The sequence below is a fragment of the Momordica charantia genome (assembly GCF_013281855.1).
Source record: "Momordica charantia cultivar OHB3-1 chromosome 4 unlocalized genomic scaffold, Mcharantia_2.0 BLBB01000004.1, whole genome shotgun sequence".
NCBI classification, from domain to species: Eukaryota; Viridiplantae; Streptophyta; class Magnoliopsida; order Cucurbitales; family Cucurbitaceae; genus Momordica; species Momordica charantia.
The window spans coordinates 25,550,120-25,568,873 of NW_028275162.1; the positions used below are offsets into that span (position 1 = coordinate 25,550,120).

The window sequence follows — 18,754 nt, forward strand, 5'->3', positions numbered from 1 at the left end:
ATGTCATTAAACCGACGTGAATTAACATTTGACAAGTGTCTTTAAATAGAAAGATATAAAAAAAGTGGTCAATTAAATCATGTCACATTATTTTTGGACATTTGAATTCGACCCATCAAATTATGTTATAACCGATTACATAAGTTGGTCTTGTATAATTTCTTCGAAAATCTCGTGTGAACACTAATCGTTTCAATTAACAACATTGTAATTAAAAGTTTTCTTAAATAGAAATATATTATTTTACATATTCATTGATAAATAGTTATAGAACATTCAAAAATATTATAGTCTTGGAGTGGAGAATCTCCACCCCAGCTCAATTTACCAAATCGAGAAATGAAGTGGGGATGGAAATTAAAATTTCTTGTGGGCACAAGAGTATATCATAAATGCATCTTGTTCTCGTCCCACCCATTAAAACATAAATAAAACAGTTGGCCTTAGAAGTGTAAACAATTGGCATTAGAGGTGTAAACATGTGTTTAGATAGTTTTTGGTTAAAACCAATCCCACACCAATAATTTTGACTTCAGACAAAAAAAAAAAAAAAAGGAAAAAGACCAAAACAACAAATTTTTGGTTTTGTTGCTCTTGGCAAATACTAAACAATAGTGAATTCCTAGAGAGAGAGATTGTTAAGGTTTTGTTTTGTCCATTGGGTTGACTTTGACCAAATAAATTTGTTGGTGGGTTTTTATTTATTAATTTATTTGGAAAAACTTCAAAATTTTTTAAGGGCCGACGTTCCAACATATTGGGAACCATACACTTGGTTTCTCTCACTCCCACCATTCCATTTTTGGCTAAAAGACAACCCCCATGTCCCTTATTCATCTAACTCCTTCAATTTTTTTTATTTTTTTATTTTGGTATTAGAAAAAAACCCAAGAAAAAAAAATAACAAAATTAATTATTAATTAGTTATTTTTATTTTTGTTGAATTAAATCTCCACTAAAAAGTTCATACCAAATAATTTGTTAATATTGGAGGCCTACCTAAATTTCACCCAGCTCCAGCTTGCATTTTTTGTAAGGGTCATTATATGATATGAATTTACGTTTTTACCCTTCCTTATGGTTGCAAAATTTGTTGATGATAAAGTAGAAATGCTAAATCTTAAATCAAATTAGGTTTGCATGAATTACATGTCAATTACGAGAATTTAGGATGTCATAATTAATACGTGTTTAATTAATGTTAGATGATTAATAGGAATATAACTAATACACAAATTAACTTGAAATGATTTGAATTTAAAACGTCATTAAAAAAATCAAAATTGATATACAATTTTATCAACGGAGATTCAAATTCTAACCTTCTCATTTGAATTATATTATAAGAACAAAAATAAAATAAAATAGATTCCAAAAAAAAAGAGAGAGACCTATTCTAGGAGGGCAAAATAGTAATTTGAGATATGGTTATTGTTTTTCTTGTACGCCAAAATTCAGCGTGTTTAAAAAACGGGAAATAGAGAGAGCAAACCGGGAGGAGAGAAATTAGAAGAAGAGGAACTTCTCCGAAGAATTCCGCACTGAGAATTTTTCGCCATTGATTCTCTGGTTCCCTCCGTCGGAATCAGAGGGTCAATTCATCCTCAATCTCCCGTTCTGTGCAATTTCTCCTCGTTTGCGCTTAATCCTGACACATTCTTTCTCTGAGATCGTTCCATTTCTCTGCTTTTCGGCCGTTGGTCCTTTTTTTGGGGGATTTTTCTTTTGCCTTGAAACGTACTCCATTCGCCATTGTTATCACAATGCTTTGAGGATCATTTGCCCCCGAATTGGTGAGCGGGTCCACTTGATCCTTCTCTAATGGGTGCTCCAACAAATGACGGGAAAATGGAAGGTTGGCTGTATCTCATCCGGTCTAACCGGTTCGGGCTGCAGTACTCGCAGAAGCGATACTTCGTTCTCCAAGACGACTGTCTCAAGAGCTTTAAATCCGTTCCTGTTTCTGGAACAGAGGTATTTGTTTATTTCGCACAATGTATTTGGAAGTTCGTGCTCCTTCGACGTTTTTATTGAATTTAATAGCACCTCGTTTGGTTGATTTTGATTTGTTTTTAAAATTTGTTTGTTTCGAATCTGATTAAGCTTTTACTCGGAAGAAGTTATGTCTCAATCCTTGTTTTCTTTCCCATTTTTTTAGCGTATTTGACTCTGGTTGATGTGTTCTTCTTCCATATAGAGGAAAATTGGAAAGAGGGAATAGAGATGCCCGGGGTCCACCATCGACCACGTTACAGTTTTTCTCTTATCTGTGCGGATTATTGCACTTGTCTGGATTATAGATATGGACATTAATAATAGTTGTACATCAATACATTTCACGAATCATTACTGTAACCAAAGATATTGGGATTATGAATCGATGGTAACGAAGGGACGTTCCTGTTTATTGTTTCTCGTTTTTCGTTACAAATTTTGTTAAGAAACATAAGCATTTGACAACTATTTATTTTCCTTGTTTCTCTTTCTTATAAACATTCTTGAAATTGTATAAACATTTTGGAAACAACGAAAACAAGTTTCTCCTTTCTTGTTCCTATAGTCTATTTGTTTCAAAACATAAATAAAAATATAGTTTTATCATTCTCTAATTCATTGGTGTTGGAACCTTGCAGTTCTATTTTTATTTATTAAAGAGGAGAAATAGAAACAAGAAATTGAAAAGTTACCAACGGCCCGAAACATTCACAAAATTGTTTTTTAATTTTCCAAGCCTTGGTTGTATTTGTGATATTTTATTTAAAAAGTGCCAATAACTTTCAATTCATATTTTCCTCCTGTTGTTCTCCCTCTCTCTCTTTTGAATGTCAATATTCACATGCATTTTACTGTCCATGGTGTCTTTGCATAACTTTACCACGTTAGCATTGGAGTTCTTTGTCTATGGTTAAAAAAACTTAAAACGGTGGAGTATACTTGAATACTTGAAGAGACTTGCAGACATTGATTATCGGATGTAAAAATAAATGATCAATTACTTTCTTTGAAACTACGGCATTTGAATTCTGAAGTTTCTGCCGTAATCCTTAACTTGATTTTTTAAAAATTGGGAAGTAATTGAGGCTTTATTTTTTACAGGAACCATATAGAAGTGCAGTAATCGACTCCTATATTCGAGTTGCGGATAATGGGAGAGAGAGTATTCATAGAAAAGTACGTTGGTGGTAGAGACTAGTATCTCTGAATTGGTTATTTCTTGACAGATTTGTATTGATAGTTTCATATGAAATCTGCAGGTATTCTTCATCTTCACACTGTATAATACCGTCAATCAAAATGATCAACTCAAGGTGTAGTTAATTCTATGCCATAGAACATGTTTATAAATTTGGAATGTATTTAATTTAACTTTTTTACATTTAACCTTATAGTTGGGAGCAAGCAGCCCAGAAGATGCAGCAAGATGGATCCGCTCACTGGTTGAAACTACAATGAAGGTAATAGGGATAAGATTTTGCATTTAGAAACCTAAGTGTTTTTCTCATGGCCGAGACCTTATTTTTCACTGTTCATCTAGGTCTGTCCGGATCCAGCAAGGAATTTTAGGGATCGCTGCAAGAGACAGTGTCCATCTTTAAGGTATGTATTAGTTACAGGCGAGATAAGCAGAATTTTTTTGATTTCGTTCCTTTTGTAGTATTTTTTGCTTCTTTCACCTCCTTGGATTCTTTACCAAATAAGATTTTGTCTGAACATCATTTGGTTACTAACATGGTTAATAAGATTTTGTCTGATTTTTTGGGGAACATCATTTAGTCACTAACATCGTCTTTTTTTTCTGGTACAACCATATGAGAGTGGGGATTCGAACTCATATCCTGCTCTAGTTGGCGGGTTATTGACATGGTTTGTATGACAATTCAAGGATTTTGAATCTATTTATTGATAGGTGGATATTAAAAAACTCATGTCTGTTCGAGATGAATTAAAGAGCATTTACGTGGAGAATGTGCTCTTTAGTTCAGTTTTGGTTAATGACCAGTTGGCACCCACCTGCTTTATAAAGTTTAAAAATAATCATAATGTTTAAAAATTATTCGATCAAATATAAAAATAAAAATAAACACGATTTTGAAATTGTACTAATAAGTCAATCTTAAAATAAAGTATAGTACTGTTTGTTTGGAATTGCCTTATTAAAAAAAAAATATATATATATATATATATATAAAGTAAAATAATAAAATGTGCAATATAAAAAGTTAGGAATATACCAACAAAATTTAAATAATATCATTAAAAATTTTCAAGCAAAATAAATTTCATAAATTTAAAAAGTAAACATTTAAAGTTTATTGTACTTATCAAGAATGGATAAATTAAATTAAAATACTACTAGAAAGTTAAAATATTTAAACATTTATTAGATAACTAAAATGAGAACGAAATATTAAATGAAGTAGGGGAAAAATTTTAAGAGAAAAAGAACGATAAATGAAAAGAAAAACTAAAATGTGTATATAAAGTTCAAAAAACAAATATATTAATTGAATTAAAAAAAAAGGAAGGACAAACTGGGTATAGAAAGTTTCACCCTTGATAGCCTCTTAATTAAGTAGGGGAAATTTTAGAAAGAGAAAAAAAAACAATAAATGAGAGAAAAAAAACTAAAATGAGTATAAAAACTAAAAAGTTCAAAAATATTTATAAATTAAATAAATTAAAAAAAGGAGGGGCAAAATGGGTAGAGAAGTTTTCTCCGCCGTAGATCCATGTATGGATAGACAGACATTGTCTGTGTGGAGTGAAAATGCTATTTGTTGATAGTCATTGTTTTTTCTTCATACTAGTTCTATGTGAATGCAATATATTTTAGTCTCTGTGTTATTTCATATTTTTCAGCATTCTAAAAACTGACTGCATGACCTACTACTTAATAGAGACTCTCTCACATGATTTAGTATGGTTGCTGAAGAAGTGTAGCATGTGTAATTCTGAAGAGGGTTTGATTAAAATGAAGAAATAGTTATAACAACACGTTTTGTTATAATTTAAAGAAACTGTAGATGCATAAGCATGTGTAAAGAAATCTTTCTTTTTGGGACTTTATAAATTCATGCAAGTATAATTGAATTTTTTCATTCTGAATGTATATCCATAGAATCTTCTTTTTCTTTTTTGGATAGATTTCGAGGGTCAAAACGAGTGGATTGTAAGTCTTCAATAGACTGGACTGTCTATTCCTCTGTACAAATGGAAGCAATGACATCTGACGTTATAGCACCTTCCCCATGGAAAATTTTTGGTTGTCGGAATGGTAAGACCTGAATTTCTAATTTGCATTCAAGTAGCAGAAGTGGATATGTGGCTGCGTTTAATATATGTTAAGTTCATTATATACAGGGCTACGGCTTTTCAAAGAATCAAAAGATAACGATTCCCATCGGAGGGTGAGTTGCCCGTTTTAACTCCTTACCTGTTGTGTTGCATGTTTTCACTCGATGTTTTTGTTTGATAATTTTGGTCTTTGTCAGCAATGGGGTGATCATCCTGCTATAATGGCAGTTGGTGTTGTTTGTGGAACTTCTGAGGAAATTTTTCGGACTCTTATGTCTCTTGGTCCATCAAGAGCAGAGTAAGATTCTCACAGAAAACACTCTGTTTCTTCACTCTTTTATGATGGTGTTTGTTTATGAAACTGTATGATAAGCTCAAACTTCTGTATTTTTCAAATTTCTTTCTGTTCTTCATTCATTGATTGAAAATCGTGGTTATGGTTTGCTCATAAGTATTATAGCTATTCCTTACTACTGATTCTGATTGAAAAATTAATGGAGTCAATAATTCTTTGGTTTGCCTGCCCTTTTACCATATGATAATCGGCATTCCTATTTTAGAGATTGAATTTCTTACTGTCTTGCAGATGGGACTTCTGCTTCTTCCGTGGAAGTTTGGTTGAACACCTTGATGGTCATACGGATATCGTACACATGCAACTATATCGTGATTGGCTACCTTGGTCAGAACTTCCAATCTTGTAGAATTCAGTGTAGTTTTCTATTAAACAAAAAAAACATACATATGTGTATACTGAACATGATATAATTTGCAGGGGGATGAAAAAAAGAGATTTTCTTTTACGTCGCTATTGGAGAAGAGAAGATGATGGCACATATGGTAACAATTTTCAGGAGAAATTGAATGCTTATGAAATTTGAAATCTTTAATATCTACCCTTAACTTCTCCCATCCGTTTCTGTCACAGTGGTACTATATCATTCTGTGTTTCACATGAAGTTTCCACCACAGAAAGGCTACGTCCGTGCTTGCCTTAAAAGTAACGTATGCAAACTTGTTGAGTTTGTAGATATTGTAAACAACAGCATTGCTAACATTCCCTGCATATATTTTAATAATTGGACTTGTGCTTCAAAACATAGTTTTAATGCGGAACAAGTCGTTTAAAATGCTTAATTATGTTTTATACTTTGTGTATGCTTCGTGTACCAATTTGTCCTTTCAACACCCATCAAGTACTGAGCCAATGTTATTTACTGGAAGAGGATTCATTTTGCATTCTCAACCCATTCGCTTGAATCAACTTGGTCCTTACCCATCTTAGGAATTATATACATACATAATTTTTCTATCATCTTTTGCTTCTTACTCGTTCCACATTGAAACTTTTACCTTCTGAGTAATGGGTGGGTTGGAATTTGTTTTCATACTCAAGTATCTTATATGGATGAACGTTCAGGTGGAGGATATGTTGTAACTCCAATTAACCAAGGTAAGCATTCGCTAGTAAAACACATGCTTGCAGTTGATTGGAAGTTCTGGAAACTGTATCTGCGCCCGTCATCTGCAAGAGCTATTACTATCCGGATGCTAGAGAGACTTGCAGGTATCAATATACTACTTAGAGAGTATTCGTGACGTATTCCCTTAATGCATGATGATTCTTCCTCTGAGTTCTCTGAGTTATAATGCATGATGCAGCACTTAGAGAACTATTTAGTGCTAAGGTTGGTGATTCTTCTTCTGAGTTCTCATCATCTAGTAGAGACCTAATGAATTTTGAGTTGCCCCCGAGTGTATTGGCCGAGATAAAGACAGAAATACAATCTCCTGAAGAAATGAGGAAAATCAAGGAGGCGTTTTCAAAAGAGAATGAAGTGGAAAAGCCACGTGCTAGTTTGATTGGACTAAACGATGCTGTGGACGAGTTCTATGATGTTCCTGAACCTGCAGAATTGGATCATTATGAGAATGAATGGACACCTGAGGTGACTTTGCAACAGCAATCTTCGGTACTTCCTTATTGCTGAAATTAAAATTTCCTCAATGTATTTATACCTACTTTTTCAGATTCAAATTCTGTTGGCTACTCTTATCTTTTCTTTTGTAGATCATTCAATCGTCCAACTGTTGAAATTTTGTATTTGGTTAATTACATAGTCGCATATCGCTGGTCATCTGTGGCAGAATGCATAGAATTCTGCTGGCTTAGAATTAGCATACCAGAAACTTCTTATGAATACTGTTTGGTTTTGTCTTGCACGTTCATCAGTTCTGTTTTGATATTTGCAGAATACTTCCCAGACCAAACTATCAACAGCAGCTGTTTTTGTGAAGAAGTTACATGATCTTGCTGGTCAGTTATTGGCTACGATTAAAGTTATTTTGAATGTGGAATTACAAGTTGTATTTAGATTTTTCTTATTAAGTAAAATTGTGCGTTTCAGTTCAGAAGAAGGGTTACGCAGAAATACCTGAGTTGGCTAGAGAAGAACCTGTGTTATCCTCCTACGGATCCACCCTTCCAAAAGATACAAATTGTTCTTCTCCCTGCAGTTGGGCAACATCAGATCCTTCTTTGTTTCTAATACGTGGACAAAACTATTTGAAGGACAACCAGAAGGTATGCTTTGATGTATATGTCTGTGTTTCATGATGTAATTCAGGATACAACTGAAATAACCAAAATTTACCTGAAAATGCCAAGACTAACAATCAAAACATGCAGAGGAACCACAAAATATGTTCGTATAAGCAAACAAAACCCAATAATAACTACTTTGGTATTCAATATGTAGGGTTATGAAGCTGTTTGTTTTTAGTTTAAGAGAACTTGGGCTCAAGCCCTACTTGTTACTGAGATTGTCTACTGTTTGAGTAATATTTTCTGCATTCACAGTTGAAAGCGTCATCGAGCTATATGTTAGTCAGCAAGCTTTATTTTCTTGTTTGTTTTCATTAGCTGTGCTTCAAGAGAGAGTTAGTTGGCAGTCTTTACTACACCTTTTCATTGATCTGTTAAGAGGAGGTTCCATGTCTAATGCAGTCTCTTATCAGTTGATGATTTTAGAACAAAATCTACTCCACTCAATTTCTCTCAAAATGGTATATAATTTAGTTATATTCATGATACATCATTTTCCAGATTAAAGCAAATGGCACGTTGATGCAAATGGTTGGTGCAGACTGGCTAAGGTCAGACCGACGAGAAGATGATCTTAGCAGGCGTCCGGGTGGTATTGTTCAGGTTTGGCTTGTTTTTCTAGCACTCAAGTTTTTCGAAAACCATCATTTGAAACTACATTTCCTTTACTTACAAGAGCACACCATATGAGTGAGGAAAATGAAAAATACTTGTGGTTATATATATGCAGAAATATGCAGAACGGGGCGGTCCGGAATTCTTCTTTGTTGTCAATATACAAGTAGGTCTTTTTAAAGATATTTTTTCGGCCATCATAGTTGAATAGATAAAAAGTTCACTGTTTGCTACCGCTTACTCGAATTAGGTTCCCGGAACAACCATGTACACCTTGGCATTGTATTACATGATGAGGACTCCTCTTGAGAGCAGTCCCTTGCTCAAAAGTTTTGTCGAAGGAGATGATACCTTTAGGAATTCGAGATTTAAGCTCATACCTTACATTTCTCAGGTCAGTAACAGAGCTCATACGTATGAAGAATCAAGAAGTCTGTTGTCTGACATTATCTCCTGCTCATTATATTGTCAGGGATCATGGATAGTCAAGCAAAGTGTTGGAAAGAAAGCGTGCTTGCTCGGTCATGCCCTTGAAGTACATTATTTTCGTGGGAATAACTATATGGAGGTGAACTAACCAACTGTCATAACCAAGTAGAAAGTAGTTACAACAATCTGTCTCCCTCTCCATCTCCTGATATTGTGTAATCTCTTGTTTTTGTGTGAAATCAGGTTGAAATTGATGTTGGGTCTTCAACAGTGGCAAGGGGGGTGGTCAACCTTGTTCTTGGTTATTTGAACAATTTGGTCATAGAAATGGCATTTGTAATCCAGGTAATATCCAAACTCCTTCAAACTTCTCCTTTCTTTTTAAATCATGGATCCAATTCGATGCACCTTCTCCGTAAACATGCTGAAGGAAGAACAACAATCTTGTGAAATGCTTATATAAATGAATTACACATCTGAATGGAATGCTGCTCGTTCTTTTTTGTTCTTTGACAGGGAAACACGCAAGAGGAGCTACCCGAAATCCTTCTCGGAACATGTCGACTCAATCATTTGGATGCAGCTAAATCAATCCTGGTAAAGCCATGAAATACCTGCCTGAGAAAGTTCAAATATTGGACTCCTTTTTTGTTCCCCAACAATATCCAAGAACCTTTAGTTGACTTGATCCAGAAGAGGGTGCCCAAAGAAAAGAGATTTACATTTTTTTTTTTTTCTCTCTGATCAACATTGTATAGAATAGAAGCTCTCATTTTCTATCCAACTGAATTCTCTCAGCTCAATTGTAAAGAGCCCTTCTAGTTGACGGCCAAATGAAAAAATTAAAAAGAAAAAAGGAAGAAAAGAAAAAGATTCCAAGTTATAATGTGTTTTAACTCTATGTTGTTAACAATTATTCTTGAATACTTAACCATTATTCTTTTCTCAGTAAATATATGAAAACAATATAGGGTGTGTACTGTAATTCAGGATTAGTTGATGGAAAACTTCTCTATAAATCTTTTTGATCCTCCTCCTCTCCAATTCCATTTTTTATCAACAATCCCTTATTCCAGTTGTAAAACAGAAGATGCCATTTTCTTGCTAATTAAAATAATAAAATCTATAATAAATGGATTTTGCACCCATTTGCTAAAAATATCGGTGTTTCGAGGAAATTCTTGTACAAATTTTTACGGTGTTGTCATGAGAAGATAAAATGAGATCCGACTAAACAACAGGAGACGGAAATTGGGTCGAGAGAGGAGTGAGCACACAAGACCAAGGAGGCTGGAACCACCGACCACAGCCGACCCAGGGTGATTGCTCGGTGTTGAGGAGTTCTCGACCACCGACTGGGCACGTTGGTGGTTCTCCTCGACTTTTGTGCAGCCCGATCAGGTTCTACCGTATCTCGACCCTCAATCTGATATTAGGTCCTCCCCTCTCTACTTCTATAATTACTAAAGGGATTAGGATTCTACCTTTATAAATAGAAGGGTAAATCAAACTCCTAGTTGCATGGCACCTTTAATTATGACATTCAAGGGACGATATATGTGTTGATATTCTGCTATAGTGGTTGTTTTCTTACCTTGTAGTCTAGATGTATTTGGTTCAAATTTCAATTATATCACTTTTTTTTTTCATTTTTATTCAATAGTTTATATTAAAATTTATCTTCTCTTTTAAAATAAAATAACTACTCATACCAAAAAACAATTTACTATTAAAAAATATGTTACTTTAAAAAGTTATTTTAGAAGAAAATATATAATTTACATTGTTTAAAAAAAGATAGATTTTATTTTACGAATTAAGTAAATGAAATGAATTATATTAATGTAGTAATTATAATTTAAAAGTAAAAATAATTAATTACATTTTTTTATAATAGTAATTATTGTTGTCTATTTTTAGAATTCGTTGTTATTTTATTTTAGAAAAGAAGATAAACTTTAATAGAAGAGAAGATAAATGAACATCTAGAATAAAAAGTAAAGAAACAATTATTATCACAAAATATCAACATTGTTATTATTTTGCATATGTCGTCTCTTGAAGAGACAACATACCAGAATTTAAAAAAAAAATACATGGGGCCAGTGAGACGCCATGCAATTAGGGAAGCGTTAAGTAGCATAGATCGTCTCTTGAAGAGACAACGTACAATCTCCAAAGCATTATTTTTTGAAATAGTTTGGGAGTTGTATATATTTGTAATAAGTTTACAACGAAGCATTATTAGAAAAAAAAATGTTAGTACTAAAAAAAATATTGCGGTTAAGATTACTGAAAAAGAAAAAGAAAGAAAAAGTCAATTATACCCTTAAGTCGGTCAGTGATCTGAGTTTTTTCGAAAATGGTTATATTTGTAATTATTTTTACAAAATACATATTTACCAATCTTTTCGAAAATGAAGGTAATACAATTAAATTTTCCAGAATTCTTCTTCCACCAATCTCAAATGTATTATAACTCATAAATAGTAAACACCTCCGCCTGTACAAAAATAAATAAATAAAATTTATAATAGTATAAATTTTCCAATCTCGACCGTATTATAAATTTCCCAAAATTTAAAATTTATAAATAGATGTATTTAATTTTTCCAATGACTAAAGTAGTCATGGGCTAAAACAAAATTAGACCCAATCAAAATAAGCCCAATAACAGTTCCCTTCTGGGCCTAATGTTCCTAACGTGTAAGATCCAGTGCACCAGTGCGAGAAGATTAAACTCAGATGTCCAATGGGCCCAATACAGTCAAATCGGTTGGGCCCAACTTCAGTAAGAGCTCTTGGGCCCCAACACTAAGATCCAGTAGGCCCAGTACGATCAAATTAAACTCATATGTCCAATGGGCCTGAAAAGCAAGTCATGTCGGGCCCAACTTCATACGAACTTTTTGTTTCTAAACGATTTTGATTGAAATTAAAATCATAATAATGTCGCACACCAATTTTTAGAAAATAAATTAAATTCATGTACAAAGAATTTTTTGTCAGTATAACTCAATGATTAAGTCGCCTATTATTCCCCTCGTAACTAAATGTTATCTCCACCTCTATATTTGACTGGACTAAAATGGAGAATCCAATCCTTTTTATTTTTCTTTTTGTTTGGTTTTTTTTAGTATAACCATTTTTCTTGTCCATGTAGTACTTTGTCGTTTGAAAAACAGAAGCCACGGTTCAAAAAAACAACAAGTTTAGAATGCAAAATTAACTATTTCATGTAATTTTCTTCTTTTTTTTCTCATCAGCATAAATATAGTTCAATAATTAAGACATCTTGCTCATTTTCAATATACACAACGTTACAGCAAACAATCAACTAAATTGGGTCCATGGAACTGAACGGTCTGCCAAATGGCCCCGAAAATTTTACTTACAAAATCCAAAATAATAATAATAATGGCCGTGAAATTGTGGGCAATAATAATAACACTGTCCCTCTTCAAACTTCTCCTCCAAAATTCAATGTAAATGCAACAACACGAATGCATTAAAATTTCTAAACCCTAATTGACCAAAACACCCTTCGAATCCACATTTTACTCTTCCGCGTTCCGTGGGCAGAATTGTCATTTTGTTTTTAACTCAATTATTCTTCGGAAACACATCCGGCCCCACGTTCGTGGCACGTGCCTAACCCGAAAGAAAAATGTATTTTTTTTTTCAAAATAAAAAAAATAACATAGGGGTAGGGTTGGTATTTCGCTTTAGGTTGATTCTCTACGTAAAATTATCACATGGGGGCGTCCCCACCATGTGCTTCATCAACTCACCAATAACGCTTGATCATTAAACGACCATCACTAACAAATGCCGCCACGTGGCGTGATCTCCTCTCAAATATAATATATTTCTTGTGATCTACCACACACGTTACATTATTTTGTCATATAATTTTAAATTGAAAATATAAAATGAAACTCAATCTAATTAGTTGTGTATAAATTAAGGGGAAAAAGTTAGTTAAGTAAAACTTTAAAAAGTTTGTTTTTTGAAATAATTTATTAGAAATTTTAAAAATTCAAAGATATATTAGACCCAATTCTAAATATTAATAAAAAAATTGGTTATCAAACTTTTAGGAAATTGTACAAACTCTTTCTATTTTTCGCTCTTCTTATTTTTTTCATTTTATATTAGGAGAATATATGCACTAAAGTAATCCTTCTCTATCTCGTGTTTCTGTTTCAACATTTTGAAAAAATATACATATAATTAACAAAATTAGAATTTTTTTCATTTTTGCTTATAGATAACAATCAAATGGGGACTAAATGTACTTTTAAATAAATACAACCAGATATAAAGATTATTGCAAAACACATATTAGTTTGGTTCTTAAGAAATAGAAAAAGTATGGTAGGAAACATATACTAATTTTCATTGGAATCAAGAGACTTTAATATAAATAACATAAAAAAATATATATGTACTTCTGAATATAGTATAAAGTTTTATTAAACTTTAAGAGAATATTATAATCAATGTAAACTCAAATTCAATTATTACTTAAAAATACATATTGAGAAGTTTTATTTAGAGAGAAAAATTGCATACATGCTGCATTTGGAAAAAAAAAAAGTTCAGATAGTACACATTAAATTTCTCTAAAATTTATTAATTAAACTCACATTGTTTACAAATTAATCCAATTCTTTACATATGTTTCCATGTTAAAACGAATGGATTGAATCTAAAAGTAGTATTTTGATATACTTTTCAAAATTTGCTATTACAAACGAGGAACGATATATAATATGCATACACATTAATAGTTGATTCATCACTATCAAATACACAAACAACAATGTGTACATTATCCAATTATGTTTTGATGCATCAATTTTCTTAAAGTGGTTTTTACTATATTAAAGTAGCATGTGTCCTTTATTTATTTTTATTTTGTTTGATTGTCAAAATAGTCACATGATCTCTAATTTCGATATAATCGATTTTTAGTTCAATAAATGTGTAGCAGCATATTCAGTCTTCAACTTCAAGAAATATAATAGCTACTTTTCTGCTTATAAACGAATTGGCTATCTATTTTTAAATTATTATTAAATTTTGTATATTAAGGATATGTTTAATTGATGCCTTAAATGCGATTCAAGCTCGGCAAGTAGATCATAAATGATGTTTATACATAAATTCAATCATCAAAACATGATAATCAAATTGAAATTAAATGAAAAATAAAAAGAAAAGGGCCCACCATGAAAATGCATTGATCTCAGAATAATAATGGTATTGATAGAAATTATATTCAGATATTATTCTTTGTTTTTGAAAAATAATTTTCGTACGTTTCTATTTCACTATCCAATAACCAAAACTACACAATGATTATTATTATTTTTATTTTGTCAGGATTTACATTTTTGGGCTGCCACAATGGAAATTCTTTGACATTTGGGGGAAAAAAACAAATATGGAAAATCCAGGGCCAGCTTGCTCTTACATTGCAAGCATTTTATTTATTTAATTTTTTTTTAAAATGTTAGTGGAGGTTCACTTCACTTCACCATAAAATACGTATACGGTATTCCGCACATAGAATTAAAAAAGAAAAAAACATTATTATTAATTTTTTTTTTTTTAACTTAAACGCGTTATTTGACAATCAAAACCCAATTTTCAAAATAATTCAATGATCTGGTGCGGCCGGGCCCACGATACTTCGTCATCAGATCATGTCTTTTGTTTTGTCCCTTAAAAATAAAAAAATAAAAACTGTGATGTACGGTCTGTGATTTATGGGTCCCACTCACACTCCTTTTTCATTGATCATCCGAACTTCACAAACTTAGGGAAGGTGCGGATCACGAGGCAAAGTCACGTGACTGTGGACCCCACGTGCGTGACTTTCTTTTATTTTTATTCCTTTTCATTCAATTATAATTTTGATATTCAAAGGCTTAAAAATGATGTCTATACTTGGTCTTCATACTCTTAAAAAACCTCTAATAAATCTTCGAATTTGTATTTTGATAAGCTCACATTGATGATAACTTTGTTTGTCGACATGACACAAATGTTAAACCCGCGTAAGATCAAAACTGATCGAAAAATTCTAAATAGGCTCACCCATGAAAGATTGGTACCAAAATTATAATTTATTTTAAACAAAATATATGTTGTGATTCGTAATGGTCTTATATTTTTTCAATCTAGTATTTAATATTTAAACGAAATATATAGTCTATAATCAGTAGCAAATCCAATATTTCATGTTAGAGGCACAAATACAAATAAACATAATGAAAAAAATATCCAACTTAGTAATGTGTATCAATTTGTATCTTACATTTGGATAAGTGTGATAATTTTTACATGTGTCGCAAATTTTACTATTTGATAGATTTTCATTTGAAAAATTGTCGAAAAGAATATTTTCATATATGTAAAATGAGTTAGAAAATATATTTTCTTTTTATGAAAAATTTATAGGATTTAGACAAAAATAGCATTATAGTTCTTTTTTTTAAATACTTATTTTTAAGTTTTCACAAAGTTATTTAGTTGATTCTTTTTACATTTTCAACTTTATAAAAATGAAGGTACAGTATATGTAGTAACTACAAATTCAATTTTTTCTTAACTATGCTTCTATAATCTCAGAACCCCTCTCATTTGAATGTGATATCGGTTCATTCATATATCCATCCTAGCACCATATATCATCATCCCACTTTAAAATTCATGAAAAGAAATTGAATATATATATATTTTTTTGTTGAAGATGAAATTGAATAAATTGAAACATTAGGGATTGAATTGGAAAATATCACTTTCATTTTATTTGATTTTTTATAATTTGACAGCACGTTGGACACTTGTTACAGTGGGTGGCTGGTGGTGTGTTATGGTGAGGTGGCCCAGCTGGAGTTGAGTAGTCGATTCTCTGCGGTGGGCTCCACCGTGAGCTCATCCATTTCCCCTTTCATTCTCTCTCATCCCTTTCTTTATCAACAACGCGTACACCGTCGGTGGAACGTGCCTGCGGGCCCCACCACCGCACGCTCTTTTCACGTGATATCCCCTCCTCCGCCGCCCGTTGCGCCGGGTATTTTTCTCCTCTTTTCCTTTTTACCTTTCTGCCCACCCCAATTTAATGTAAAAAGTCTCGCTACCCTAGGTCAATTTTGTCCTTTTCCAATTCTTTCTCTCTCCACTTTCAACCCACCGACTCGATCACATGAGATTGATGAAATTCCATATTTTATTTTTTAAATAAATAAAAAATATATATTTCAAGCATTCATACCCCAATATCAATACCTATACCACTACGCGTAAATTACAAAAAGTAAATACTATTTTTTAGATTTTTTTAAATATAGCGATTTTTAGTGTCAAACACTGACCATTAATTTTTAAATATTATTTAGAAATATCTGCTTTTAAAGTCTAGTTGAAATTTCTAAAAAAGAAATTAGAATGAATAGAATAAATTTTAATTTTTTAAAGATTAAAAAAAAATCTAATTTCTCTCTATCTTTATGCCTCAATCATAAGTAAACTAACTTATTAAAAGAAAATTAAAAAAATGTGAATCGTAAAAACTATAAAATTAATATATTTAAACTAGAAATGGATCTGGAAGCAAGTTTTAGAAGAGAATAAAAAACATTGACATTTTAACATTCCCTTAGCTTGTAAGGAATATGATGTTTTTGTGTCTCATTAAGTTATATAAAAGTCATTTAAAACCATTCAAATTCACATCAAAGCCCCAAACTTTGACCAGTCCCCTTCAAATTTGGGGTACCCTAAACTAAATTTTCATTTAGAAAGCATAGAACTTTCCAAAAGAAATTGATTCAATGAGTACATTGCAAGTTAAATATTTTTTTCTCTTCAATTAGAAAGAAAAGTTTCATCAAAGCACCCACTTTTCATCCCTCCAATGTCATATTTTTAGAGAGAGAAAGTCTTTGGGAAGAGATAGATGCAAAGAGTAGAACTCAAGTTAGTTTAAAAGGTGAAAGAGAGAAGATTTTTATTTTTTGGTAGAGAGAAGATTTTTATTGAAGACTTTTAAATAGACAGAATACAATATTTATTTTAATATTTATTTATCGTTGTTATTTTTTTCTACCTATATTTAGATTTTCAATTTTACTGTCTTAGGGCAGCGACACACCGACAATGCAACAGCTGAAATCATGGGTGAAGTTGTAAACTGTAAGAAAAGTGGAGGGCAAATGTTTCGCTGTGTTTCAATATATATATATATATATATATATATATATTAGCTCTATCAATTTACTTTTGTCCTTCAATTATTTTTTAATTATTTATTATCTATATTGTTGAATACGAAATACTATTTATCAAACTCTTTTATGAGGCCAGAGAAAATACCAATAAAAAACTGATAATTAAAAAAATTAATTTAATATTAAATACAAAAGGTGAAATATTAGTAGAGGGAGAAAATGAGATGTTTTTTGGTTTTTTTTATTCTTACAAAAATTATTAGACTACTTAAATTAAAATTTTAAATGCAGTTTCAATAATTGTTATAGTTTAGGTAGATTTTTGCAAACCAGAAAAAAATATTAATAAGTTTGAATCTCAAAAGTTTTCAATTATACAAATTTTTTATATACTATATTATGAGGGGTACTTGAAAAATATAGTTAAATGTGATGTTTTCAATATTTTGAATATGTCTTTAATAATACTTTAAAAGATTTTTGTATCTGTCGTCGAATGTCTTCAATAATATATTCACAACTAATAGAAATAATTGTAATTATCAAGTAAATATTTAGTTAAATTTCAAATATTTGTTGGCATATTTCATGTTACAAATCTGGTACCTTTTATATAATTTGTAATGTAATATATTATAAACATTTTAAATTAAAAAATGATTCTATAACGTTAAATAATATATTTATTCAAATTTTTATCTTCTAATACATTTTCATGATTTCAATTCTCAAATTTCAACTAAAAAAATAAAACCATCAAACACATATTCACGAAATCAAAAGAATTCAGTAAACATGAAAACAAACAAGTACGAGTATGAGTTTGTGCCCTTAATTTTTACCTTATATAACAAAAATTAAGTGATATGTTAAACACAATATTAAAAATTTGTCAATCACTCCTATCACTAACCACAGATTTGTATGTTCAAATCCCATCTCATTACACGAAAAAGCACGAAATTAAAAAATTGGTTAAAAAACACATTTGGATGTACTTTAACAATTTAGTCCATAAACTTTAGTTTGTAACGATTTAGTCCCTATATTTTCACTAAAGTAACAATTTAGTCCATAAGCTTTAAATTGTAACGATTTAGTCTCTGTAGTTTAAAATTTATAACAATTTAGTCCCTACCGTAAACAATTTTATTAAAATTAAGTGTGAAATTTTATCATATAATAGTTTAATCTTTCTAGTTATAAACATATTTGGTTTCTCTTTAGTTTATCTATTTATATATGTAAGAAACTTAACCCAGAAAGTTCACGATAAAGACTAAATCGTTACCAATTTTCAATTACAATAACTAAATTGTTACATATTAAAATTCAAGTCTCAATGACTAAATTGTTACCAATTAGACTAAATCGTTACAAACTAAAGTTTATGGACTAAATTATTACTTTACCAAAGTACAGGCACGTAATGTATTTTTTAACGTTAAAAATTTAAAGACATTAAATATATATACTAAACTTATAATTGAACTTAAAAAAATATATATGAAAATGGAAACATGGGATGGGGGTGAAGAGGGAACCGTGTGGGAAAGTGGAGCTTCAATGT

General features: G+C 31.2%; 1 protein-coding gene across 2 annotated transcripts; it reads left to right on the top strand.

Annotated features, from left to right (window-relative positions):
• The first annotated feature begins 1,497 nt into the window (after nt 1-1,497).
• LOC111006058 (protein ENHANCED DISEASE RESISTANCE 2) lies at nt 1,498-9,830 on the top strand. 2 transcript variants are annotated; one of them, XM_022277801.2, is made up of 21 exons: nt 1,498-1,974; nt 3,097-3,171; nt 3,255-3,308; nt 3,390-3,455; nt 3,536-3,597; nt 5,145-5,275; nt 5,362-5,408; nt 5,493-5,593; nt 5,882-5,977; nt 6,071-6,135; nt 6,224-6,295; nt 6,716-6,862; nt 6,958-7,268; nt 7,549-7,612; nt 7,704-7,879; nt 8,402-8,503; nt 8,631-8,681; nt 8,766-8,909; nt 8,988-9,083; nt 9,188-9,289; nt 9,461-9,830. In XM_022277801.2, the coding sequence occupies exons 1-21, from the start codon at nt 1,822-1,824 to the stop codon at nt 9,551-9,553; spliced, it is 2,208 nt and encodes a 735-aa protein (XP_022133493.1). In that variant the 5' UTR covers nt 1,498-1,821; the 3' UTR covers nt 9,554-9,830. The 2 variants fall into 2 exon arrangements, with proteins under 2 accessions (XP_022133493.1, XP_087979627.1); XM_088123501.1 differs by lacking the exons at nt 1,498-1,974; nt 3,097-3,171; nt 3,255-3,308; nt 3,390-3,455; nt 3,536-3,597 and adding an exon at nt 4,768-5,038.
• The last annotated feature ends 8,924 nt before the right edge of the window (nt 9,831-18,754 follow it).

Excerpts from the sequence above, each read along its gene's own strand:
- LOC111006058 (XM_022277801.2), top strand. The coding sequence starts at position 1,822 with ATGGGTGCTCCAACAAATGACGGGAAAATGGAAGGTTGGCTGTATCTC. Across the intron at positions 3,172-3,254 it reads GAGAGAGTATTCATAGAAAA|GTATTCTTCATCTTCACACT; the intron begins GTACGTTGGTGG and ends TGAAATCTGCAG. Across the intron at positions 9,290-9,460 it reads AAATGGCATTTGTAATCCAG|GGAAACACGCAAGAGGAGCT; the intron begins GTAATATCCAAA and ends GTTCTTTGACAG.